This window comes from Gekko japonicus, unplaced genomic scaffold (assembly GCF_001447785.1).
Source record: "Gekko japonicus isolate JY-2015 unplaced genomic scaffold, Gekko_japonicus_V1.1 scaffold8, whole genome shotgun sequence".
Taxonomy (NCBI): domain Eukaryota; kingdom Metazoa; phylum Chordata; class Lepidosauria; order Squamata; family Gekkonidae; genus Gekko; species Gekko japonicus.
The window spans coordinates 1,422,321-1,449,215 of record NW_015167057.1 but is presented as its reverse complement, the minus strand read 5'-3'; the positions used below and the strand labels follow the sequence as shown (position 1 = coordinate 1,449,215).

General features: G+C 47.7%; 1 protein-coding gene across 1 annotated transcript in view; it reads right to left on the bottom strand.

Moving 5' to 3' along the window:
• Nucleotides 1-3,431: 3,431 nt before the first annotated feature.
• The window catches only part of KAT2A (K(lysine) acetyltransferase 2A), a 44,514-nt gene continuing 21,050 nt past the window's right edge, over nucleotides 3,432-26,895 (bottom strand). Inside the window, 11 exon segments of the mRNA XM_015412437.1 lie at nucleotides 3,432-5,998; nucleotides 8,457-8,541; nucleotides 10,231-10,294; nucleotides 11,093-11,129; nucleotides 12,448-12,562; nucleotides 15,944-16,087; nucleotides 18,178-18,288; nucleotides 19,840-19,966; nucleotides 21,720-21,928; nucleotides 22,803-22,939; nucleotides 26,563-26,673. Coding sequence (XP_015267923.1) covers nucleotides 5,805-5,998; nucleotides 8,457-8,541; nucleotides 10,231-10,294; nucleotides 11,093-11,129; nucleotides 12,448-12,562; nucleotides 15,944-16,087; nucleotides 18,178-18,288; nucleotides 19,840-19,966; nucleotides 21,720-21,928; nucleotides 22,803-22,939; nucleotides 26,563-26,673 — 1,334 coding nt within the window. The 3' untranslated portion in view covers nucleotides 3,432-5,804.

The following is a 26,895-nucleotide window of genomic DNA, read 5'->3' as shown; positions in this document are numbered from 1 at the left end:
TCAGGCAGAACTGCAGTTTAAAAACACAACCCCCAGGAGAGAAGCAAGCTAATTTGGAGCGCCTAAAGCCCCGCCCCACCCTCTTGTAGGACAGAAACTCCGTCAAAGGTTGCGCTCCCCCAGCCCAATTTGAGAAAGCACACGGCAGTCTTGTAGAGGAGAATCCAAACTTTAAAGCTTTATTAATAAAGGGGGGAAGTATGGATACAACAAGGTTTTAAATCCTTGAATACCCACAGCTCTCCCTAAGGTTACAATGGGAGACATAGGATTTTATACTCCCTATGACAGTTAGAAATAAATCACAATTATTGGTTCCATCAAAGTTTGTCACATATCCGTCACACCATTCTGATTGGGAATCCAACCTGGGGGTTGGATTTTCCCAGGCAAAAATATACCTTCTTCAGTTGAACAATAGGCTTTCTTCTTCCTAGGCTGTGAAATTCTAAAAAGTATCTCATTGTAACAAATATTAGTACATCATGCAGTGTTCTTAATCTAACACAAGCAAACTGACATCAGGGGCATGCGCGATTACAACTGGCAAGACAAGCAAAGTCACTGCAGTATGATTGCCTGTCAGCATTTAGTATTTTACCCACAATGCTTTTAAGCAATGAACCAAAGTGAATATTTGAATATATGTTCATAATTGATTTCAGTTACTGTGATTAGAATCATCAAAGGCACTTAACATATGCACCATGTAAGTGTTAAGTGTACCTGCTAAGTTAAACTGACTTAGTCAGTGGCAGAGTGCAAAGGGTTTCATAAACGATGTGTACAACACACTCGCTTCTCTCCTTAGACATTTAAAGGGCCCTCCAGCTGATCCCTGGCCCACTGAATCCACGGAGGGCCCTTGGAATCTACAAGAGGAAGGAGGGACTGGGGCGCCTGAACTCCTTCCAGGGGCCGCTTGGAGATCCCCTGTCTGTGCTGAGTGGGGGAAAACCCCTCCCGCCTCAGGGGACGAACTCTTTTTTTTAATATATATATTTTAATTGTTTGTTTAGTCTGTTACATCGAATATTTGTAGCTATATACAGTTTCACCCCTTTCCTCCCTCCCTCTTAATCTTAGTTTTTTCACCCCAGCCATGGGCACAATCTTCCACTGAATGTCTTTTCTTCTTTCTTTCAGTATCCAATCTAGGTAGGTCTTCGCGAAATGCTGGCCTGGATGAATCACAAGCGGGAATTAAGATTGCTGGGGAAAAGATCAACAACCTCAGATATGCAGACGATACCACTCTAATGGCAGAAAGTGAAGAGGACCTAAAGAGCCTCTTGCTCAGGGTAAAAGAGGAGAGCGCAAAAGTGGGCTTGAAGCTCAACATCAAAAAAACTAAGATCATGGCATCCGGCCCCATCACTCCTTGGCAAATAGAAGGGGAAGTCGTGGAAGTAGTGACAGACTTCACGTTCCTGGGATCCCAGATCACCGCAGACTGTGACTGCAGCCATGAAATTAAAAGACGCCTGCTCCTTGGGAGGAAAGTGATGGCGAACCTAAACAGCATGATAAAAAGTAGAGACATCACCCTGCCAACAAAAATACGCATGGTCCAAGCAATGGTATTCCCAGTAGTCATGTATGGCTGTGAGAGTTGGACTATAAGGAAGGCCGAGTGCCGAAGAATAGATTCTTTTGAACTATGGTGCTGGAGGAGACTCTTGAGAGTCCCTTGGACTGCAAGAAGATCAAATCAGTCAATCCTAAAAGAAATCAACCCTGACTGTTCCCTGGAAGGCCAGATAATGAAACTGAAGCTCAAATACTTTGGCCACCAAATGAGAAGGGAGCACTCACTGGAGAAGACCCTGATGCTGGGAAAGATTGAAGGTCAAAGAAGATGGGGACGACAAAGGATGAGATGGTTAGACAGTGTCATCGATGCAACGAAGATGAAATTGAGCAAACTTCAGAGGACGGCGGAAGACCGGAAGGCCTGGCGTGATCTGGTCCATGGGGTTGTGAAGAGTCGGACTCGACTGTGCGACTGAACAACAAAAAATATATTTTTCCTACCAGTCCCTTTTTCTGCTTGGCCATTTCTTTGTATATTACTTCCATTGGTGCGTCTGTCCAGAGGTCTTCCTTTTTGCTGATCCTTTTAACTGTCTTATATAGCCCTGATATTTTTAACCAATATTGTTTGCCTATCTCTTCTGTTATTTCCTGTAAGGGTTTTAGATTTCCCCCACTAAAGAACTCTTAAAGGGACCCTTCCAGTGCCTCTGCTCACTGGGGAGAAAAGCCGCTCGGAGATCAGGCGAGAATGGCATTGCTGGACAACCCTGCTTCAAAGGCAGACTTCCAAGGACTGGGGGAGGGGGGAGGGAACCCTTGTGCAGATCGCCCAGCGGCAAAGTTTGGAAATCAGTCCGGAGAGGTGGTGTCTCCCCCGGCCCTGGATGGCTTCCTTCACATCGGCCCCAGCAAGCGGGAGGGGGGGGGGAACCCCTGGCACCGTTGGGCAGTAGGAGTTAAAGGGTGCCGCCCCGGGGCTGGAGGAGGCTGGGGAACCTTTCGGGCTGGACGGACCTAATGCCCAACGGTGCCCCTTGCGCCTGGGGACAGGTGCGAGGGGTTGTTCCTGCTCCCCCAGGCCTGGGACGTTTACATCTGAGTTCTTGCAGAATTCTTGGATGTATGCCAGCCGGGCCTGGGGATTTGTCAGTTTTTAATTTGTCCATCAGTCGTAGGACCCCCTCTCTGGTCACCTCAATCCAAATCTGTTCAACACCCTCTCCTGAAATTGGCAGTTCTGGAGTGGGCAAGCAAAAAACACATTCAGTTTCTCTGCCATTTCCCTATCATCCTGTTAGTAATCCTTTTACCCTTGGTCATCCAAGGGCCCCACTGCCTCTCTGGCTGGTTCTCTGCTTCTAATGTATTCAAATAATTTTTTTTTGTTGGTCTTTGTTTTTTGCAATATGTTCCTCATAGTCCCTTTCTGTCTGTCTGATCACCAGCTTGCATTTTACTTGCCAAAGCCTGTGCTCCCTTTTATTTACCTCACGCTTTCCACTGCTTAAAGGAATCCTTACCTTTTACTACTTCTATTACTTTGTTCATTAACCATGCAGGCCTTTTAAAATACCTATTTGAACCTTCGGACTTGGTAAAGGGCCGCTTCAGCTGTTCATAAATCATTTTCAGTAGCTGAGGGATTCGCTTCCTTGAAAAGCACAATTAAATGAGTTGCACCAGTCAGAAAACAGTTCTTTTGGGCACTGATATGTGCCTTTTATGTATTTCAGCCTTGCAATGAATGGCAAGTAAGCGTACTAAATAACATGAATATTTAATGTACTTTTACCAAAGCTGCTAAAACAAAATAATTGCTAAGCAACAGCACACTGATTATTGCACATAATACAAAAGAGAGAAAAAGCAGCACTCTGTTTTTTTAATTACGGATATGTTCTTTATTTTCTTTCCCTTTTAAATGTAAAAAAAAAATGGAATGGCAACATTACTGAAAGGCCCAAAATGGCAGAGTGAAGCTCTGCAATTGTATAGATTAAGCACACAAAATGTGGTGGCAATAGTAAGGCAACAGTCACTTAAGAGAAGGCAGCTGGAACGTCACTGAAATGCTTCCCTCCTCGCTGTTTCCCAATTACAAAGTTCCTTGGAGGCACATGGAGGAAATCTCTCTCTTGTAATTGAAGGAAAGGGGGATGAGAGAACGGGGCTTGAACAAAGTTGAAGGGCTGGGCCAAAGGGGAACGGGAAGGGCTTAACCTCTTCCCCCCAGGACGGTGGCCGAAGGATTTGGCTTTGATGTGTACTGACAGATGCCTGGATTGCAGCCGGAGGTTACGTTCTGCACCACACCTAGACCAGGTCACTGGACACTTGTACCCAGGGCAAAAAGAGACAGGTACTCCAGCCACAGTTATGGGTTCCCGCCTGACAAGTCACCAACAGTTAGGAAGCAAAGGAAAATTTATATCAATGATTGGCAACCGGATCAGCGGCACTTGGCCTCCAAGCTCCCCGTCGGTTCTCTCTCTCCATCCCCCACTTCCTGAAATGTCTCAGTTGAATCAACTGGCAAGAAGGGACAGAGAAGCGAATCGAAGGAGGAAGATAAGCTCTCCGCTTCCTCTCTGGTTTCTAGCAGGGCAGAAAAACTGAAACGCAGAGAGCAGTTAAAACACCGCCTCAGACCAGACTGCCACCAAGAGGCATTACCATCCAGCAGTTTTCATAATTTACTCTCCCATAACGCTATTGTATATCCTTACACTTTTATCATTCTCATGGGGTTAATATTAAGCACAGCTGCCACAGATAAGGAAACTGGTTCTTCGGCACACACAAAAAAGTTGTATTTCAGTTTTTCCACAAGGTGGCACAGATATTAACTGCCCCCAAAATTACACGAGAGAGAGGCGCGCTTGCTAATTCACCACACTGATTTCTGGCAAGAGAGCCAGAACTGGGTGCCCCTCTATGAAACCAAACCACATGGCCTGCGACGGAGACACTCGTGTGTGTTTGTACGTGAGAAATACTGCTGCTGATGCACTCTGAGGGGGGCCCGGCCCTAGAGGAGGCCTGACTCGTTTTGACACATGATGAGAAGAGTCCCAAAGTGCAGAGACAACCGTCAAGTTTGATTACGTTATACAGAAGGGGTGGGAAGTTCGATAAGTGCTCGGTGACAAAGGGAAATGATCAGGAATGACTCAGAAGTTGGGGGGGGAGGGAATAAGGAGAGCATCAGGCAGGTCTAGGATGGGGGTTATCTCCATGTCAGCCAAGAGTGGGGGCAAACTCAGAAAAACACAACTCTGGAGTGGCTGAGGTAACCCTCCCTAGGACATGTTCCTTCAGTTATGGGAGGTATGGGGGAAGTGAGGGGGAAGTGAGGGAGGCCTTCAACCTTCCACTGCCAAGGAAGCGCCCCCCCCCCCCCACGTTTATTGAAGATCATTGGCTGGCAACTGGATAGGCTTGAGGTTTGAGGTGAAGGACGGAAGCCTCAGGGATCTTACCTTCCTCCTCTGCTCACTCACCTGCCTCTTGAAGCCAGATCCAATTGACCCTGAGCCTCAAAGGTTTGCAGGCTGAGCAGTACTGAGGAGGCAAGCCTGTGGGACACTGCAAAATGGCCAAGAGGAAGGGAATGGGGCCAGATAATTTCTATCGAGTTGTGCCCAACTGAGGAGAAACTCCCTACTGCTTGAACCTGTGGCAAGCCCCCCTGCCTTGGCCCCCATTTTAAACTCTTCATGTCTACATTCACACGTCAAGAGGAAACGGCTAAAACTGGGGAAAGGAAGGACGGAGTGTAGGCCCACAAAGTTCCCCCCAAGTTGGGGAGGAGGGAACGAGGGGGGAAAAAGTCACGAGTGGGAAAACAAAGGGAGGACGAGGACCGTGGCAGGACCTTCATTCGATCCCAAATACCAACACAAGGATTCCAAATCTCCCAAAGTACTCCCTGTGAACGCTCTTCTGGAAAGGAAGACCCGATGGACGGAGTGATAAGGCTCAGAAAATCAACACAGAGGAAGTCGCGCATCCCAGTCTGTTGGGAGGGTGAAGGATGAGACGAAAGTCCGTGTCCCCAGCCCTCTCTCCAATCATATTAGGAGAAACTCCCTCACATCCAGCCACTCATATCTGGATTTGTGCGTGAGACGCGGTGGAAGGCAGCGAGGAAAAGGTCCGGCTGTTCACGAGCCAGAAGAGTTTTCGACAGGATGGAAGGACGGAGGTGGAAATCCCACACAGGCAGGAAGGGTGTGTGTGTGTGAGTGTGAGGTGTGGTTTGGCGCCCCCTACTTGTCGATGAGCCCCCCTTCTTTGAGCTTGAAGTAGAAGAACTTCTCCAGGGTGTTGGCACATTTACAGTAGTCGCTCTCGGGCGGGTTGTACTCGCGGCAATTGGTGATGATGCGTTGCAAGTCGGCAATGAAGAGCTTCTTTGTGACGTAATAGCGGTTCTTCAGGCGCTCCGTCATCGTCTTGAGATCTGTGGGATGAAGATTGAGCTCAACATTTCAGAAGGGGAGGGAGGGAGAATGGCATTTATGCGGGGAACTGCAGAATTGCGGAACATGCACCTCACTGGTTTTCTCGTCTGAGTGATTTCCACACAGCAACTGGCACATGTGGTTTCCTCGTTGCCTCTGCACTGTACTGGCAGCTGCAGGAGCAACAGGTCTTCAGTATGGCGTGTTTCCCAAAGGCTCATGGGAATGCTTTTGAAAGACTCACCATGACCTCGGTGGTCTACAGCAGGACTGGGCTAGCAGAAAGGGTGATTGTTGGAGATGTACTGAAGGTGCCACTCTTAACTGCCACTCTAGGCTTTCTTGTCCTGTGGAAGGGAACTCTACCACTGAGTCACAGCCCCGCAGGTGACAGGAAGGGTTGTAGCTCAACGATACAGCACAAGCTTTGTCTGAAGAAAGCCCCAGGTTCAAGCCCCATCACCTCCAATTAAAGAATCTCCAGTGGCAAAGCTGCGAAAGGACCCACCTTGGACAGCCAGCCTGACACAGACATGGGCTACAGGCACCAATGCTATGACAGCATAAGGCAGCCTTTTTATCAGAAACCTTGTTGTGTGCGCTAAAAGCTCAATCTCAGGCATCTTCGCTCAAAGGAATTTAAGCAGTGGTAGCTGAGAAAGACGTCCTGGACAGTTACTGCCAGTTGGAGCAGACAGTACTGAGCTAGACGGACTCCTGATTTGATCTGGTATAAAAGGGGTCCATAGCACACTTTAAGAACATAAGAGAAGCCATTTTGGATCAGGCCCGTGGCCCATCCAGGCCAACACTCTGTGTCACACAGTGGCCAAAAGCCAGGTGTCGTGAGGAGGTCCACCAGTGGGGTGAAAACTCTAGAAGCCCTCTGTTGCCCCCCCCCCCCCAAGCACCAGGAATGCACAGTATCACTGCCCCAGACAGAGTGTTCAATCTATACCTTTTTGTGGTCCTAATAGCCACTGATGGACCTCCACTCCATATGTTTATCCAGTCCTCTCTTGAAGCTGTCGATGCTGGTAGCCACCACCACTTCCTGCGGCAGGGAATTCCACCGTCTTTTTAAGCTCAGTTTTGTGCCCGGGAGAGCTGAAAATGTCCTCTGTGCTTTGGAATGCAAAGCAACTTTCTTGGGAGGAACCTGATGGACACTTTGGTTTGTATCCTGAAATCCAGATTCCCCAGTTCCGTAGTATGAATGCAAACATAGACTCAACTAGCATCCATAACTATTTTCATATCCACTGCATCAATTCCACCTTCCAACCCAGTTAGTCTAAAATAAAACTGTAGTGGTAAAAAAGGCAAACTCTCTGTTTTGATTATTAGGAAAGGGGTTGAGAATAAAATGGCCAATACTGTAATGCCCTGGTGTAGATCTATGATGCGGCCTCATTTGGAATACTGTGTAGAGTTCTGGCCACCGTATCTCAAAAAGGAGAGAGAGGAGAGATTGGATTTATACCCCGCCCTTCACTACCCAAAGGTGTCTCAGAGCGGCTTACAAACTCCTTTCCCTTCCCCTCCCCACAACACACACCCTGTGAGGGAGGTGGGGCTTGACAGAAACTGCTCTTTTTTCAAGAACAGCTCTTATCAGAACTACGGCTTGCCCAAGGTCATCCAGCCAGGTGCAAGTGGAGGAGTGGGGAATCAATCCCGGTTCTCCCAGATTAGAGAGCTGGAAAAAGTACATAGGAAGGCAAGTGAGGTGATTAGGGGCTTGGAGCATCTTCCCTATGAGGAAAGGCTGAAGAGTGTGGGGACTTGTCAGTTTAGAAAAGAGACGACTGGGGGGGGGGGCGGACATGACAGAGGTTTATAAAATTATGCACGGGGTGAAGAGAGGTGACAAAGGGAACTTTTTCTCCCACTCCCCAAACACTAGAACTCGAGGACATCCAATCAATCCCGTAGGGCAGTAGATTCAGGACAGACAAAAGGAAACGCTTCTTCACACAGAGAGTGATTAAACTGTTGAATTTGCTGCTGCCAGAAGAAGTTGTGATGGCCACAGGAATAAACAGCTCTAAAAGGGAATTAGATAGATTCATGGAGGATAAGTCTATCAATGGCTACTAGCCCTGGTGACTGAGGGGAACCTCCACATTCAGAGGCACTAAGCCTCTGAATCCCAGAGCCAGGAGGGAACATCGGGAAGGCCTCAGTCTCTATGCCCTGTTGTTGGCCCTCCAGAGGAACTGGTTGGTCATTGTGTGAGACAGGAGGCTGGACTAGATGGACCTCTGGGTCTGATTCTGTAGGGCTCTTCTGATGTTCTTATCAGGGGAAGGCCTCAGCTTCTATGCCCTGTTGTTGGTCCTCCAGAGGAACTGGTTGGCCCCTGTGTGAGACAGGATGCTGGACTAGATGGACCTCTGGGTCTGATCCAGCAGGGCTCTTCTTATGTGATATCAATGGTGAAATCCAGCCTCTTACCAATAGGGAAACGGATGATCTCATAGTAATCGGGAGCCTCAGACTTCTTTACTGGTTCCATGAACGGCCAGGCACTGGGGTGGGTCTGGCAGGGGAGAGAAAGGCAACGTTACCACCTAGTGAAGTCACCACCATCCTCCAGAGGGGAACAACACTTGCACTTGGAGCGAGGTTCACAATGAGGTTATGCAGGTTTTTGAGGTGCACAGCACTCTTCCTCTGGTTGGATTTAAAGGATGCTTCTGGCAGAGAGCTTGCCTTTTAAAAACTTCTTTAAAAAACAGCCAGCCCAAGGAAGAATTCCGTGTAATCGAAAAGCCTGCATGCTTACATTATAAAATTTGGTGAACTGATATGATTTGCCCCCCCAACTCCCAAAGGCTATTAGCTTTGTATTTACCTTGGAAAATTCTTCCAGTCTGACAGTTTGGGGGATTTTACCAATAAACATAGAGGTAGATATCTTCAGAGCAAATGGGAAAACTAGAATCTAGTGGGGAACAACCAGTAAAATGTGTCCAGTTTAGGCTTCCATAAACAAGAATAAAACTGTGGAATGAGACGCTAAACCAATATTGCAATCAATTATACTACGAAAGTTCAAATATATATTGTAAAGCAAAATCCAAAAAGTACGGCAGTACAATGCAAACAAGGTGATATACAGTCTCTGACAAGGAGTATACAATGTGTAATCTGGTAAGAATGATACAATAACGAAGATCCCGGGTATGCACTTTCTTAGTATAGTTGATTACAATATTGGTTTAGCGTCTCATTCCACAACTTTTTTGTTCTTGTTTATGTTACTACTGGGAAGCCTCTTTTTCTGTTTATACGGCTTATGCTTACGACAGAGTTCTGGCTCAGTGCCGTGTCGGGGCTCCAAAATGCCTCTATTAAAAAACAAAACAACATCTGCCTGCATTCACAAATCAGGTCAGATATGGGGGGGGGAAAGATCAAAGTTTATTCCGAAGTTGGAGAGGGCAAGGCTTCCTTTCCCTGATACAGCGACCAGAACTCTAGTATGACAGGCCAGACTAGGGCCTTGTTAAGCCTGTGGATACTGGATTTTAAGAAGAGGCAGTGGGACCCCCATAACAATGGCTGCCAGAGATGGGGGGAACAGACAACCAGAGTAAATGCCAGCTGGTTTCCAGATCAAATGCAAGGTGCTGGTCTGAACCTTTATCTGATGCGTCTCTCCCGCTACAATCCCGCCTTGGCTGCGCTCTTCATCACACAATTGTTTGGTGGTGCCCGGCCCTTGAGTGGCTTACCTCTCCTCTACCAGGACGAGAGCCTTCTCTGTGGTGGCCCCGTCCCGGTGGAAGGCTCTATCCCAGGACACACATGCCTTGCCGGAGCTTGTTAGCTTCCGCAAGGCTTGCAAAGACAGAGCTCTTCCATCAGGCTTTGAATCAGTCATCGTGTATGCCTTGCGATTCCTGTATTGTTCCCACTGGGAACCCACTTTACTGTCGGGTTGTTGAATGCAGCTACGTTCAATGGGAGATTTATATGGTTGGTTTTAAATTGTGCTATGTGTTTCTTCTGTTTATCATTAGTATTGCTTCCTCCTTCCTCAGCAAGGGGGAGGAAGACCAGGACAGGCTTTTTGGACAGACCAGGGGAAGCTATGCTTTGGGGAACCTATGGGGAAGAAGGAAGTGGGCATGAGCAAACATAGCAGCAGGCGCCACACTGGGGAATCTCCGCACTAGAGAAAATTCTCTCGACAGCCTCCCCACCAGCCACAGAGTCAAGTCACCTTGATTTGTGCAAGGAGATTTTTCAAAGTGGTGTACAACTGGTCCGGGTCTTTGAGCTCCTTCCTGAAGGACAGAGAATCCAAGTCAGCCACCACGAAAGGCCAGTCTTCTTACGCCCCTCATCTCTACAAATGGTAACGCTACTTGGATACACTGCCCCACATGCCTGCTTAAAACCTCAGGAACCAATCCCTCCCCCTTCTTATTTTGCATAACTAGAAAAGACCCTTTTAAAAACCTACAGCGGAGCTTATTGCGAGACAGACAGCAACGGCGGATCATCAGGCAGCCAGGATGTAAGACGGGAAACGATGTTAGCCAAGGGGAAAGATGTGCTACGGCTCCCACAGGGCACCAGGACAGGTAAGTATACAGTCATGTAATAAACACCTGGGCATCTGAAGCAGAAGCTGGAATGGGCTTGGTCTCATCAACAGGGGCCTTCTTCTTCTTCCGGGACCTACTGAAGCCAGGGTGGCGTAGTGACAAAGAGGGCTGGACTCTGACTGGGGTGAGCCGGCTTCCAGACCCCACTTAGCCATGAACTTCCCTGGGTAATCTTTTGGACCAGTCAGCCTAACCCACCTCACAGGGCTATAAGTGAGGATAAAACGTGGAAAGGAGGCCGAAACGATGCCCAGAGCACCTTGGAGGGAGGGTGGGACTAAAATACGATAGATTACCTCCCTCTGAATGGATGGACCACTGGTCTGATCCAGCAGGGCCCTACTGACGTTCTTACGTAGCTGCATGGTTTTCACCCCCTATATCTGTTGCATATGTATGTTTCGAGGAACTTGGAGCAGTGGTAGGGAGCATACTGAAATTGGCCAGAAACTGAGAAGCGGACCAATGGCTTACCCTTTCTCCTTTCCCATGGGCTTCCATCCCGTCTCCCCTGGAAGACAGGAAGCATCACATTAGTCCAAAAGAACCCAGTGCCATGAGAAGCAAAGTGCCAGCGGCTAAGCCAGAACTGCCAGCTAGGACCGTCCAGGCTCATAACCCTTCAGTAACCAATCTCTAGCCCTGATGCTCCAGAGAACTGAGAAGCCAGGGGGAAGCAGTGGTTGGAGTGTCAGACTAGGACCGGGGAGACCTGAGTTCAGATCTCCAACTGGAGGCATTGAACTCAGTGGGTGACACTTGGGCTATGCTTTTTCTCACCATAACCTACCTCACAGGGTTGTTGTGGTGAACAAAAGAGTGAAGACACTAATCTAATCTAATCTATCGTCCAAAACTCCTTGGAGGAAGATAAGGGGAAAATGCAGTAGGTACATAGACAACAGATACGTATGGAGACCTCACTTCAAAAAAGATGTGGACAGAATGGAGCGGGTGCAGAGGAAAGCGACGATGATGATCAGGGGCCTGGAGACCAAGCCCGGAGAAGAAAGGCTGAGGGACCTCGGAACGTTCAGTCTGGAGAAGAGAAGGCTAAGGGAGGACACGATTGCTCTCTTTAAGTACTTGAAGGGCCGTCACTTAGAGGAGAGTTGAGAACCAAAAACTGTGATGTCAAGCGCAAACAAAAGTACAGAATAAAGAAGATAAAGAGCTAAATTTGTGTTCTTGTTTTTATCATCTATTATCTTATTCAAATATTCTCAAAATCATTAAAAGCACAGGGGGACGATTCCTTTCTGCTTTGCATCACAGTTTTTGGTTCTCAACTCTCTGTGATTTTGTTGACGGTGATTCCTCCAGACTGTCGTCACTTAGAGGAGGGCAGGGAGCTGTTCTCGTTGGCCACAGTGGACAGGACTTGCAGTAATGGGCTTAAATTACAGGTGGAATGATATTAGGAGTACATTATTTTTTTTACAGTAAGAGCAGTTCAACAATGGAATCAGCTGCCAAGGGAGATGGTGAGCTCTCCCTCACTGACAGACTTCAAGCAGTGGAAGCACGAACACTTGTCAGGGATATTTTAGGCTGATCCGGCACTGAGCAGGGGGTTGGACTAGATGGCCTCTATGGCCCCTTCCAACTCTATGATTCTATGATACTCTAGGGATGAATGGAGACATAACCCCCAGACAGGCAAGAATGTTATTCTACTGTTTAAATGCACCACTAGAGTTTACTTGATCCATCACCACAAACCACACACTTGCCCTGCTTTTTGTTCTGTCCCTCCCCCCCCTCCCCAAACATTTCTGAATACGGGACACCCACAAAAGATGGCCTGGCCCCCTCCCTTCCGGACTCACGGATGCCTGGAATGCTTTCGATGGGGATGTGCCGGACGCCCTCCTTGAAGCACGTGAGGCCCGGGTAGACCTTGCGGATCTGGGCCTGCTTCCGCTCTATCAACTTCTTGATAATCTATGATAATTTTAAAAAGAAGAGTGAGGGACATGCCTTGGACTGCCTCTGTACAGCGTGTCCCTGCAGGATTGAGACCAGGTAGGTAGGAAGAGGGTCAAGTGGCAGGACAGACGTTACTGCCTTAGTTTGGTGTAGTGGCTTTAGGAGTACGGACTCTAATCTGGGAGAACCGGGTTTGATTCCCCACTCCTCCACATGCAGCTGCTGGTGTGACCTCGGGTCAGTCACACGTTTTTTCAGAGCTGTTCTCTCGGGAGCAGTCCTCAAAAGAGCTCTCTCAGCCGCACTTGCTTCACAGGGGGTCTGTTGTGTGGAGGGGAAGGGAGATTGTAAACCACTCTGAGACTCTGAGTGAAGGGCGGGGTATAAATCCAATCTCTTCTTCTTCATCTTAGTGGACCTTTTTAGAATCTCAGGGACCTGGGTTCGAATCCCCACTCTGCCATGGAACCTTGCTGGTTGACTTTGGGCCAGTCCTATATACTCTCCCGCCTAACCTACCTCACAGGGTTGTTCTGAGGGTAAAACAGAGGAGAGCAGAATGATGTAGGACACACGTTGGGTCCCTGTTGCAGACAAAGGCGGGGTATAGATGAAGTGAATAAATGAGAGAGAGCCTCTCACGCAGTTAGAAAAGTTCCAAGGCACAGTAGGCGAAGGCAGAGAAGAACGGGGAGTGAGGCCGGAGGAACCAGGCAAGCTGCTGGAACCCGAGCCACTTCACTGCCCAGATAAGAGCCTCGCTCTTCCTGAGACGACAAGCCTGGGGGGATGGAATAGGACCAGTGTTCCCACTAAGCGGAGTTAGTGTGAGCTAGCTCACAGTTTTTCAGCCTCTGGCTCACAGATCTTTGTCTTCGCTCAGGAAGGAGGGCTCCAGAGCAAACTAATTTATGCAGCAGCCAAATTGCTCACTCGGAATTTTAATGTCAGTAGCTCTCAAAGTAGAATTTCTGCTCACAAGACTCCACAGCTTAGAGGGAGCACTGGATAGGAGCATTCCACACTGTACCAGGAAGCTCATCTGATAAGAGTGCTCCTCTATTCAGACAGAGTTGCCTCCATACAGAAAGCCCGTAGGCCAAGGAGAAGGGTTCTAGCCTAACCATATCCCTGAGAGACTAGTTTTCTACATGCAAGGAACCTTCCTGGGATGGAACGACATTCAGTCACGTGAGTCCCTGGTCTGCAGGGGTACAGAAACTAGATGAGCACCTCAGTGGAAGCCTGGCCAAAATCTGCCAGCAGGAAAAGGAAGTTATACAGGCATAGAAGGGATGTGACCAATCGAATAGGGAAGGGAGTGGAGCAAAGTAGAAGGTTGTTGATGCTTTTGGGGGTGTGGGGGCGGTACTGGAGAATTCTAATTTTAAAGGAGAAGCTACAGATTCAGTTCGGCTAGCGGGAATTCCCAGCTCAAGACCCACACACCGCTGAGGGTTCTAACAGCTGAATCCCTCCTTTCAGAGAAAAGAGCAAGGGTCCAGGAGCACCTTAAAGACTAACAACATTTTTGGCAGGGGATGAGCTCTCATGAGTAGGGTTCCCAAGTACTTACTGTGATCCGGCGGGGGAAACATGCTCCCCGGCCGGACCATTCCTCCCTGTAACACACCATGCCATCGCCAGGAAGTGATGCTGGGTGACGCTTTCCAGCCCCATTGCCAGAGCGTCGCCCAGCATCACTTCCTGGTGACGGCATGGTGCGGCGCATCTGTTGTCCCCGCAGGAATAATCCCGCAAGGACGTTTGTGTCCCCTGCCAAATCACGGTAAGTACTTGGGAAGCCTGCTCATGAGTCACTGCTCACTTCTTCAGATACAGCTAGAATGTAGCACCTTAAAGACTATGGATCCACAAGGGTTAAGCTGACACTAAATATTATGAAAATACAAAATTTATTCAGGTGTACATATTTTAAAACTTAGATTCATTAAAAATATACCATTCAGACATAAAAAACTTTTCAACATTCATACATAGATGGGTTAGTGCTGTGCAACTGAACCAAATGCGTTTCGGCCCCTCAAAGGCCCCTCAACTTGTGTGAGTTGAATGTATGTCACTCCATCCTGTACAAATATACCAGAATTTGTACTGGATGGAGTGACATACATTCAACTCACACATGTTTGTGCTACCAGAATTATTGGTGAACTTTAATTGGAGGCCCATCTTATAGAATAATAATAAACAAATACATATTTAGGAAACAACATCTGGCCTTACACTGTATATGTATTTAACATCTTATGTAAAAAAATTTTTTGAATGTATGTCAAATTTGTAATTGGAATTGTGACCACTGAGGAAGGCCCTTTGAGGGGCCGAAACGCGTTTGGTTCAGTTGCACAGCACTAACCCATCTATGTATGAATGTTGAAACGTTTTTTATGTCTGAATGGTATATTTTTAATGAATCTAAGTTTTAAAATGTGTACACCTGAATAACTTTTGTATTTTCATAATGTTTTGTGTCAGCTTAACCCTTGTGGATCCATAGCAACTTTTTGGGTTGAGTTTTCTCCCCCCCCTTCCCTTCCTTTTTGTTGGCACCTTAAAGACTTACAAAGACTACAGAGTCCCACAGCACCTTAAAAACTAACACAACTCTTCAGAAGGAGTGAGCAGTGACTCACAAAATGGAGACAATGAAGAGTAGAGACGTGCCACATTAACGACCTCACTGTATGTCAATCTCTGGTCAGGAGATGGCCACAAGGACTTTCTAATAGCTTAAATAGCTAATCTGCATGCCAATTACCTCACCTGCCTGTGAAGTAATTAATGTGATAAGCCAAATGCTCTGTGCTGTTATAATGCTATAAAAGAGGTTGACTTGTAATGAGGGATTTCTTTTGTAATAAGTAGGTTTTGTAACAAAGTTGATTTTGGTTATAGATTTATGACATGCAGTATGTGTTTGAATCTACTTTGGGATGTTATTTTGCTGTGTGTTAATTGTGAGATATTTTGTTGTAAGAGTAATTTAATAAAAGTTATTTGAAAAAAAAAGAAAAAAGAAGAAGAATATTTAGAAAAGAGGAGAAGAAGAAATCCAGAAACCTCTTTATCAATGTGGCTTTACTTGAATAAATCCACAACCTCTACTCTTCATTTTTTCCATTGAGTCCAGTCTTCCTTTTGTGGATTGTTTTGGACCTTTTATATGGACTTATACTGTGTGGACTCTATACTGTTTGAGCTGTTTATTGTTTATGTATTTAGATTGTAGAGCTTTGCTCTCATACATAATTGGGTCGTCCCACGGACGTTTTCCCCCTTTCCTTATTCTATTTCTGTTTTCCTGTGGGACCTTCTCTCTATATAGTAGGGATAAATTGAGTACAGTCCTGCAACTCCTCCCTCCCTCCTCACCTCTTTCTGCTTCTTAATGATATGGGAGAGCTCCGTGTAGGGGATCCGAGGGTTCAGCTCGCATTCCATCAAGGTGGCTCCCTCGTAGTCCTTGATGTAGCCCAGGTACCGGCTCTTGGGGACTTTAATGTCTTTGGAGAAGCCCTGCAGCCAGAGGAGGGGAGAAAAGGCTTGTCCAGTAATAGTTTACATAAGTCACACATAATAAGAAGAAACAGGGCCCTGGGTTTTGGTCACTGTGTGACAAAGAGGGGGCTTTTACATGCGCTAAATAACGTAATTTCAATCCACTTGTTTGTAAAGTAGATTTTGCCATTTCACACACTAAAATCCAGTTCCAAAGTGCATTGTGCTTTAATAAGCCAGGAAGGGCACGGATTATGTTGAGAGCAGAGTGTTGGACTGGATGGGCCATTGGCCTGATCCAACATGGCTTCCCTTATGGTCTTAGGGTCCTCCTGTCATAACAGCATAAGAGAAGCCAATGTTGGATCAGGCCAATGGCCCATCCAGTCCAACACGCTGTCACACAGTGGCCAAAAATACCAGGTGCCACCAGGAGGTGCTACCAGGAGGTCTACTCCCCAAGCACCAAGAATACAGAGCATCACTTGCCCCAGCCTGAGAGTTTCTATCTATACCTTGTGGCTAATGGCCACTGATGGACCTCTGCTCCATGTTTATCCAATTCCCTCTTGAAGCCGTCCCATGCTTGTAGCCGCCACCACCTCCTGTGGCAGTGAATTCCATGTGTTAATCACTCTTTGGGTGAAGAAGTACTTCCTTTTATCTGTTCTAACCTGACTGCTCAGCAATTTCATTGAGTGCCCACGAGTTCTTGTATTGTGAGAAAGGGAGAAAAGTACTTCTTTCTCTACCTGCTCTATCCCATGCATAATCTTGTAAACCTCGATCATGTCGCCCCTCAGCCATCGTTTCTCTAAGCTAAAGAGACCCAAGCACTTGAACCTTTCTTCATAGGGAAAGTGTTGCAACCCTTTTATCATTCTAGTTGCCCTATTCTGCACTTTTTCCAGTGTTGCCTCTCCTTAAGGCATTATTTTTATTTAGGGTAATTATTTAATTTGTTTATATCTCGCATTTCTCCCCAAAGGGGTCCCAAAAGAGCTAACAAAATGAACAGGAAAGGGGGGGAGGCTTCAGAGAGTCAACCAGATCCTCCTTCTTTGCCACCTAATTTAAGGCTGTGACACTCAGGCTGGGCGTCAAAGGGACAGCAGCCCTCGGGCTCTTGCCCTTTAGCTCATGCCTCTGGGCACATCCCGGCCTTAAGTACCTGTGTGCAGAATGGGGATCAAACATAGCAAAATGTTTATTCACTGGCTTTGGACCAACTAGCCTAAACCAACTAGTCCTTATAGAAGAAAAATAAGCACCCAAGTCAAAGCAGGACACCCAAAGAGTGATGAATTCCATAACGTGGAATTTCAGATGTGGAATTCACTGCCACAGGAAGTGGTGGCGGCTACAAGCATAGTTTCAAGAGGGGGTTGGATAAACATTTGGAGCAGAGGTCCATCAGTGGCTATTAGCCACAAGGTACGGCTGGAACGCTATGTTTGGGGCAGTGATGCTCTGTATTCTAGGTATTTGGGAGGCAACAGTGGGAGAGCTTCTGGAGTTCTGGCCCTGCTGGTGGACCTCCTGATGGTGTCTGGGTTTTGGCCACTATGTCCTACAGAGTGTTAGGCTGGATGGGCCACTGGCCTAATCCAACATGGCTTCTGTTATGTTCTTATTTCTGGGGCAGTGATGTTCTGTATTCTTGGTCCTTGGGGGGGGGCAACAGTGGGAGGCTTCTGGCGTTCTGGCCCTGCTGGTGGACCTCCTGATGGCACCTGGGTTTGGCCACTGTGTCCTACAGAGAGTTGGACTGAATGGGCCATTGGCCTAATCCAACATGGTTTCTCTTATGTTCTTATGTCTGGGGCAGTGATATTCTGTATTCTTGGTGCTTGGGGGGCAACACTGGGAGGGCTTCTGGAGTTCTGGTCCCGCTGGTGGACCTCCTGACTGCATCTGGGTTTTGGCCTTTGTGTGATACAGAGTGTTGGACTGGAGAGGCCACTGGCCTGATCCAACATGGCTTCTGTTATGTTATGTTTTCTTATGACTCAGCACCCCCAGTGTGCTCTTCATTACTGAGAAACTCTCCTGTGTATGCACAGACCTGAGACATTTCTGACACTGAGCGCTGTGGATCTGGGAGGTACCTGCTTCTTGAAGTAGCCAATGGCATATTCGTCAGCATAGGTGAGGAAGTACAGGATGCTGTGTTTGATGTGGTACTCTTTCAGGTGATTCATCAGGTGGGTCCCGTAGCCCTGGACGGAGAGGAGGGAAGCGTGAGGCACAATCCGAATCTTATCCAGCCATTCTGGTCAGGGCACCACTATGGCTGAAATGAGTATGCAGACCTGTGTATCTCAGAAAGCTGTTATTGATGTACGTGGCATGCATATCTACGGTCATCTCCTGCACTTGCTTGAAAAGTTCATGGTGTGTGTGTGTGTGTGTGTGTGTGTAGATTTCAGATGCAAGAAAGGAAGTTCCTGAATGCCCAACTTGTTGGGGCCTCAAAATCTTATTTTGGGGGGACAGTTAAAGGACACAGCAACAAAGGATAATTACCAGCGTTTACTGGCTGCAGCAAGAATGTGCCAAAGTCTTTGAAAACAACCACCCCCCATTTTTAGGCCCTCTGTAAGAAGCTTCCTTCTGTTTTACTGAGCTCTCTAAAAAGGTAAAGGTTTCCCTTGCTCAAAAGCCAGTCGAATCCGACTCTAGGGGGTGGTGCTCATCTCTGTTTCCAAGCTGAAGAGCCAGCGCTGTCCAAAGACATCCGAGACGCACGGAACGTTGTTACCTTCCCACCGAAGCGGTACCTATTTATCTACTTGCAGTTTCTTGCTTTCAAACTGCTAGGCTGGCAGGAGCTGGGACCAGAGACGGGCGCTCGCTCCGTCATGCGGCATTCGGTTCTCGAACTGCCAAACTACCGACCTTCCAGTCTGCAGTTCAGCGTCTTAACCACTAAGCCACCGTGGCCCCCTACGGAGCTCTCTAGCTCCCTGCAAACTGCAGGGATCCACACGGGTATGCAGAAACCTGCTTTTGGTCAGTCCTTTGCTTTGTTCTCCGCCGGGTCAGTGCAGCCTCACAGGCCACCTCCTTTACTAAAAGGAAGCCTCCTGATTCATGCAGACTGAGAGAAGATGAATGATGCAGAATTCAAGCATTTGCCTATACTTTTTCAGAGAACCGGTGCCATAGAGTGACTTAAAAGGAGCCCTGACCTGGGCAGCCCAGGCAAGCCCGATCTTGTCAGATCTCGGAAGCTAAGCAGGGTCGGCCCTGGTTAGAACTCGGATGGGAGACCACCAAGGAGTACCAGGGTCATGACGCAAAGGCAGGCAATGGCAAGCCACCTCTGAAGCCTCTCTTGCCTTAAAAACAAGCCTGCCTCGCCACCTAGTGGTGCACAGTGCTGAAAAGAGCTACAACGTCTGCCAGACAATCTTAGGATCTCCTGGCTATTCTACACATGCCGGATGAAGTGTGATCTGGCAGGCACCCGATTCTAATCCCGCCTCTGCCACCAACTCCCTAGGGATCCTAAGCCTAGGCACTCTTCGTCAGCCTCATCCCACCAGCCAAACTGGGATCACAAACGAGGGTCTGTGAAAGCATTATACAAATGTCCTCTGCTTCCAACTGGAACAGCTCCTTGCCCTCCTCCAAATGACAGCCTTTCAGATATTTAAAGAGAGCAATCATGCCCCCCCTCAATCTCCTCCAAACTAAGCATTCCCAACATATCCCCCAGTCCTAACACGCAGTCCCCGTTCCACAGTGTGTCTCAAGCAAGACTCTACCTTGACTTGCTCGTTGGACGTCACAGCACAAAAGACGATCTCTGTGAACCCCTGAGTCGGGAACATCCGGAAGCAGATGCCCCCGATCACCCGGCCATCCTTGATCAGGGCCAAAGTTTTGTGCTTGCTGCCCCAAAGGAAAAAAGAAGGAAATATATGGATTGGGAGTCAGGAAAGGGAAATGGAACACAGAACGACGGCCAATCCCTCCCCTCTTCCCTAACATGGAATGAAATGCAGGCAGCTAACAGTGGCTCATTTCAGACATCACGCAAAAGCCATGCTTCATTTCTAAGGATGGCTCGTTTGCAAAACCAGGATTCAGCACGCAGACAACCACTCACATCCTGCTTTGCCTTGAGAAAGGTTGATTTCTTTGCCTTCTCTCTGTAGCCTGGGTGGGCAGGGCTGGGGAACAGGCTAGAATAAAACCAGGCTTTTTGCATTTCTCACTCAGATGACCCCATAGTTAAGACTTCAGTGTGTCTCTTAAACCAGATCCTGGTATGATGGCCTCCAACTAACCATTGTCAGTGGAGTAGCCATGTTGGTCTGTAGCAACAGAACAAAGTGTGAGTCCAGTGGCACCTTTAAGACCAGCGAAGTTGAATTCTGGGTATAAGCTTTCATGCGCATGCACACTGATTAAGAAGTGTGCATGCACATGAAAGCTTATACCCAGAATTCAACTTTGTTCGTCTTAAAAGTGCCACTGCACTCACACTAAATATAGTTAGTTTTATTAAACCATGGTTTTGCCTGATGTCTTAACGAAGCCAGTATCTGACCCTGCCTATCTCTGCACTGGCCACGCATCAGTTTTACAGCAATAATGCTGTGGTTTCCAGCAAAGAATCCTGCGTATTGTAGTGTAGTACTGTGACATGCTGAGAAAAGAGAAGCTATGTGATGGACCAGGATTCAATTCTGCAGAAGATGAACAGGGCTTTGGTTTCACATTTTGGCTCTTTTTTACTGCTACAGACAGACTCACACGGCTCCCCGTCTCGATGTGTGTGGAGGTGAGGCAGGTGAGGCTGAGGGGGTGCGACTGGCCCCAGGTTCCATAAGCAGAGGGGAGGTTCGATTCCCAGGTCCCCAGATCCCAGTTCGACACTCTAACCAGCGCGCCACATTGGCCGGAGCACCTGACGCTCCTTCCTTTCCTTGCGCCCAAGGGGTCTTTAAACAGTGTGGCAGCAACCTGCGCGTGGCCCATCTCATTCCCAACCCCTCATGAGAATTCAAGAAGGCCTAGTGGCCGTGTGCAGCATATCCTACTATGCTGAAAGGTCCTTGGGGAGTGAGAAGGGAAGGAACATTAGATGCTCTGTCTCCCCTATGGTGGTAGCAAGCGGGGCAGGTAGGGGACTCAGCCTCAGACAGCGCCCGTCATTGCCCCACGCAGTAAGGTGTCTGAAGGGAGTGGTGACTCCTGGAAGCTCCTCCCCTGCCACAAATGCTGTTAGTCTTTAAGGTGCTACTGGTGTAGTGGTTAAGTGTGCGGACTCTAATCTGGGAGAACCAGGTTTGATTCCCCACTCCTCCACCTGCAGCTGCTGGATTACCTTGGGCAAGCCATAGTTCTATGAGAGCTGTTCTCTCAAGAGTAGTCCTTGAAAGAGCTCTCTCAGCCCCACCTACCTCACAGGGTGTCTGTTGTGGGGAGGGGAAGGGAAAGGAGTTTGTAAGCAGCTCTGAGACTTCGAATGAAGGGCCGGGTATAAATCCAATCTCTTCTTCATCTTCTACTTGCCCCTTTCCAAGACTGCAATGCTCAATGTGGGTACATTATCCCACTGAGGCCCCACCACACAGGTCACCGAATGCCTCCACCATACCAATCCATTACGGTCCAGAAGGTCCCACTCCCAACTTACGGGTCAAAGACCAAGCGGGTGATGTACTCCTTGGGCATCCGCGGCAGCTGGTGCGAAAAAACGTTCTGCAAGCCGACCAGCCACATGAGGATCTTCTTGTTGGACTTCTGAGAGAGGGAGTTGCCAATGACGTGGAATTCGATGATGCCACGCCGCTCCTCCAGGCGGGCTGTCTCATCCCGGGCTGCGTTTGCAGAGAGCAGGCTGGTCTGCGGGTGAAGGGAAAACACGGACAGAATTCAGTACTGGAGAGCATGCCAGGTTTGGAGGCGGGATGGAGCCAGAGCACGATCATTTCCACAGCAGTGAAATTCCCCGCATTGACGTTTTTAAAACTGCGTGTTATGTGGAATTTTCCACAGTAGATTTTTCCTCACCAGGCACAAACCTGAAGTTTTCACCTTCTTACCACGTTTTCAGAACTCGCTAAAACTGGAGGTTCCAAAAACACGGGATAGAAAAGAGAAATATTCGGGTTTGCGCCTAGTGCGGAAAAATCTACTGCAGAAAATGTCACATAACGCAGTTTTAAAAACATCAATGTGGGCAATTTCACTACTGCGGAAATGGTCCTTGTTTGGCTTCCTTTCCTACATGCAGATAAGAAACTTGACGTAACTCCCAGAACCCTTTGCTTCTAATTTCCCTCAACACATAACTTCCTTCCTTTTTTAAAAAAAAAAAAACACCCAAGGATTTTTCAATCTTATATTCACTATCAAGCCCATGTGTTAGCTAGCCAAGCAACCTGAGCCAATTTGGGGGAAAATGTGTTGATATTTTGTGGTCACGTGAGCTTAAAAAAAAAGTCACTGCTTTTCCTGCAGCTGCCCTCCACCCCTGGAACACCCAGCCCCAGGAAGTTGCCCTTTCACTGTTGGCTTTCCAGAGCCTAATAAAAATGGTCTGGGCTTTTGTAGGATCACAGACTTAGCCTTGGATCCAGTGGTAATTTCCACTGAGAGAACTGACAAAATTCTCCAGGACGAAACCAATTTGGCGTCCCGGGGGAAGGAGGGGGTGTCAGGCCTTCTCTGAAGTTGGCAAAGCCCTGTTCGTTTCTCCCTCTGCCTCTTGGCGTACCTCTGGCCCAAGCATGGCCGCCGGATCCGTGATCGTCAGCATCACTTCGTTGACCAGCTCCATCGGGATGTCGCCCAGCACCCGGATCCGCTTGGCATCCTCGATAGTCAAGCTCTCAGGGAGCTTCCGCTTCTCACCTGGGCAGGAAACAGGGAAGACATCGGAGACTGTTGAAGAAAGGTTAAAGCACTTGGGGCTCTTTAGCTTGGAGAAACGACGGCTGAGGGGTGACATGATCGAGCTTTATAAGAGAACGCATGGGATAGACCAGGTTGAGAAAGAAGAACTTTTCTCCCTTTCTCACAATACAAGAACTCCTGGGCACTCCATGAAATTGCTGAGCAGTCGGGTTAGAACAGATAAAAGGAAGTACTTCTTCACCCAAAGAGTGATTAACACATGGAATTCACTGCCACAGGAGGTGGTGGCGGCTACAAGCATGGACGGCTTCAAGAGGGAATTGGATAAACATCTGGAGCAGAGGTCCATCCATGGCTATTAGCCACAAGGGATAGATAGGAACTCTCGGGCTGGGGCACGGGATGCTCTGTATTCTTGGTGCTTGGGGGAGGAGGCAACAGTGGGAGGGCTTCTAGTGTCCTGGCCCCACTGCTGGACCTCCTGAGGGCACCTGGTGTTTTTGGCCACTGTGTGACAGAGTGTTGGACTGGATGGGCCATTGGCCTCATCCAACATTGGCTTCTCTTATGTTCTTACTTATTATTTATTGATTTTATTTTATTATTCATATTTGGATTTATATTCCACCCTCCCCACAAGTGAAGGGTCTTGTGGCGACTCACAACACTAAAACCAATAAGGTAAAAATAACATAAAATCAAATAATATAAAATATTAACATTTAAATGTTAAAACATTAAAATATTAAAACGCGTGGCTGTTGCCATACCACTATTAAAACAGCCCAAACACGTGCTTACCCTCCAAAGGATAACCTAAACAATTCAGCTTTGCATGCCCTGCGGAAACTGAACAAATCCGGTAGGGCACGGGTGTCATCCGAGAGTGCATTCCACAGGGCAGGGGCCACAACTGAGGAGGCCCTTCCCCTGGTGATGGCTAAGCGAGTCATCCTGGGGCCAGGCACCTGCAAGAGGGCCCTAGGCTATGACCGAAGGGAGCGCAGGGGGTTGTAATGGGAGAGGTTGTCCTGTAGGTATGAGTTCGTAAGAATGGGCTGCAAACACCAGTCGCTTGACGCAACTCCCAGAAACCACTGCTTCTCTCTTTGTATTCCAGATACATGTGCATTGATTCTGAAGTCCTTTACTTAACCCCTGCCTATGCTTTGGCTGAGTTTGGTTGCTGCTTTACTTAGTCACTGCATTTTTAGTCTGTTTTGTGCTTTTGCTGCTGCTGGCTTTCAACTTTTCACGCCACTTGTGCTACTTCAAGGATTGTATTGTTTTTATTGCACAACTCAAATAATTACACAGGCCAGAATCAACCTTGACTAGAATGAAACTATGACATCACTAGACCCCGACCCATGACATCATCAGGCCTCGGAGTTTCAGGGTTTGGGACGCTGAGGATCCAGCAACATGAAGATCATCATCTTGTTCCAGAGGTAACCTGCAAGCTCCAGGTTCATGCAGTCTCAGTTTGCCTCAGGGCTGTGCAGGGAAGGGAGAGGAGGCTTAACCCTTCAACCTCCAATCAGTTTAAGTGCTCTGTACTTTGGCTCTGCAGGCAGCTCCTAGGCTGTGTATCGTGCACTCCTCTTTAACTGCTCTGGGAATTTCGTTGGACAAAATGTGCATTTGGAAAGTGTGCTGTATCAGCATATATAATTTTAAAAATCAAATAAATACTTAAGATTCAGGTGGGTAGCCGTATTGGTCTGAAGCAGCAGAAAGTCCAGTGGCACTTATACCCAGAAATCAAACTTAAACAGGCCAGTGGACTCAAACTTGGTTCTCACATCTGTTGTTAACCCCTTTATTATCTGTATGCCATTTTGCTGCTCTTTACATGTCCTACCAAATGTGTTATTCCAATCGTAGCTGTGTTTACTGCTCAGTTACTTAAGCATCTTGACTCTAACTAACTCTTCCTGGCAACTAACCTCCCCCCCCAAAACTGCATATAATATCTGAGAGACTCTGTTCCAATGTATGTGAAGCAATGTGCACATGCTGAGTCTCTGTTCTCCCCGGGGTTTGGGTTGGGTTTTGGGGGGGGGGGGGGGCGCTTCGTTCTTGCATCTCTTTGTTAACCCTTGCATTTATGTGCTAGTTTGCTGCCATTCATTGATCTTACCCACCTGATCCAATTTCAGCCCTACTTATGTATCTTGGCTGTGACTGGCCCTCCCTAACGGCTGCCCTCCCCCTCTTTTTCCTGTTAAGTGGAGCTTGAGATTTCATTCCATTGCGTCTGACGAAGTGTGCTTGCACACGAAAGCTTAGACTTTGAATAAAACTTTGTTGGTCCTAAAGGTGCCACTGGAAGCAAAACTTTGTTCAAATGATCGCTTGTGCATGGCAATTGGCTTTGAAGATAGATTCAGGTGGGGTAGCCGTGTTGGTCTGAAGCAACAGAACAAAGTTGGAGTCCAGTGGCACCTTGAAGACCAACACAGTTTAATTCTGGGTATGAGCTTTCATGTGGATGCACACAAAAGCTTATACCCAGTGTTGGCTTTGAAAGTTCAGGATCAAACTAAAGATACATTAATTTAATGCTTAGAACTATTTTCCAAGGGTTGCGAAATAATACTTTTAATTTGTCTACCTACAGCCCTTTTATGCTGTCTTTTCTCTGAAGAGCTCAGGGCAGCCAAAACGATCCTTCTCTCCTTTTTATTCCTACAACAGTCCTAGGAAGTAGGTCAGGCTGACAAACGGTTCACAGCTAAGTGGGGATTTGAACTCATGTCTTCCCAGTCAGACGCTGACCCTCTAACCCAGGGGTGTCAAACATGCGGCCCAGAGGCCGGATCAGGCCCTCGGAGGGCTGCAATCCGGCCTGGCGCAAGGCCCTGGCTGTTTCCTGCTTCCTTTTCCAGTTCTCTGGCTGCAGTAACTCAGAGCAAGAGGTGTCAGCTGTCAGAGACTGTTAAACAGACAAAATATTGCAAGAGTGCTAGTGTTTTAAGCATGTTTTATTTAAAGTTTTAAAAAATCTTTAATTGGGTTTGTGTCCTTTATAAAGTTTATACCTCTGCTACCTGGCATTACATTTTATAGCACACATGGCTCGGCCCAACAAGGTCTCATTTATGTCAGATCCGGCCCTAAATAAGTTTGACACCCCTGCTCTAACTGCTACATGCAACAAGCTCTCAGCAAATAAGTCAGCCAGCCTGGTGTACTGCTTAAGAGTTCCAGGCTAAGATCTGGAAAACCCAGGTTGTAATCCTCTCTTTGCCACAGAACCTTGCTGGATGACCTCAGGTCAGTCACATGCGCTCTCATCCATTTCTACCTCGTAGGGTTGTTGTGACGATGGAATGGAGAAGAGGAGAATAGTGTAAACCACTTTAGGTGACCGTCTGGGGGGAAAGTGGGGGATAGATGAATTAAATGAATAAAAAGTAAAACAAGTAACAGGACCAATAAAACATTCCCAATTTTGTACGCAAGGTTTTGATTTTTGTAAGGCTGAGTGCTCAAGAGAAATAAATCTTGAAAGGGAGAGAGAAAAAAATAGGATGATGTCCTTCAGGGGTTACTATCTCACATCATGCACATGGTCCTGCCTAACAGCCACACTTCCCCTTCCTTGCCGACATTACCTGGCACGGACTCCAAGGAACCGCCATCCAGGCTGATGGACGCCAGAGAGGAGCTGCAGCTCAGAGACTTGTTGAAGAGGGGTGTGCTGGCTGCTGGAACCGTGCTGATTGCTGGGCAGGGAAAAGAGCAAACACACAATCCCATCAGGACGCGAAATATCAGCAATATGGAACAGGCAGCAGAATTCCATTGAGAAAAAAGACTGTGTCTGTCACAGAGCCACTGTTAGGTCACCCCCCCCCTCCAAGTTCTCTAACTTCTTCATTCGAGCAGCTGCTACAATTTCTGTTGCTGAGAAAACAGCATCAAGCCAAATCTCTGTCAGTGAGGGA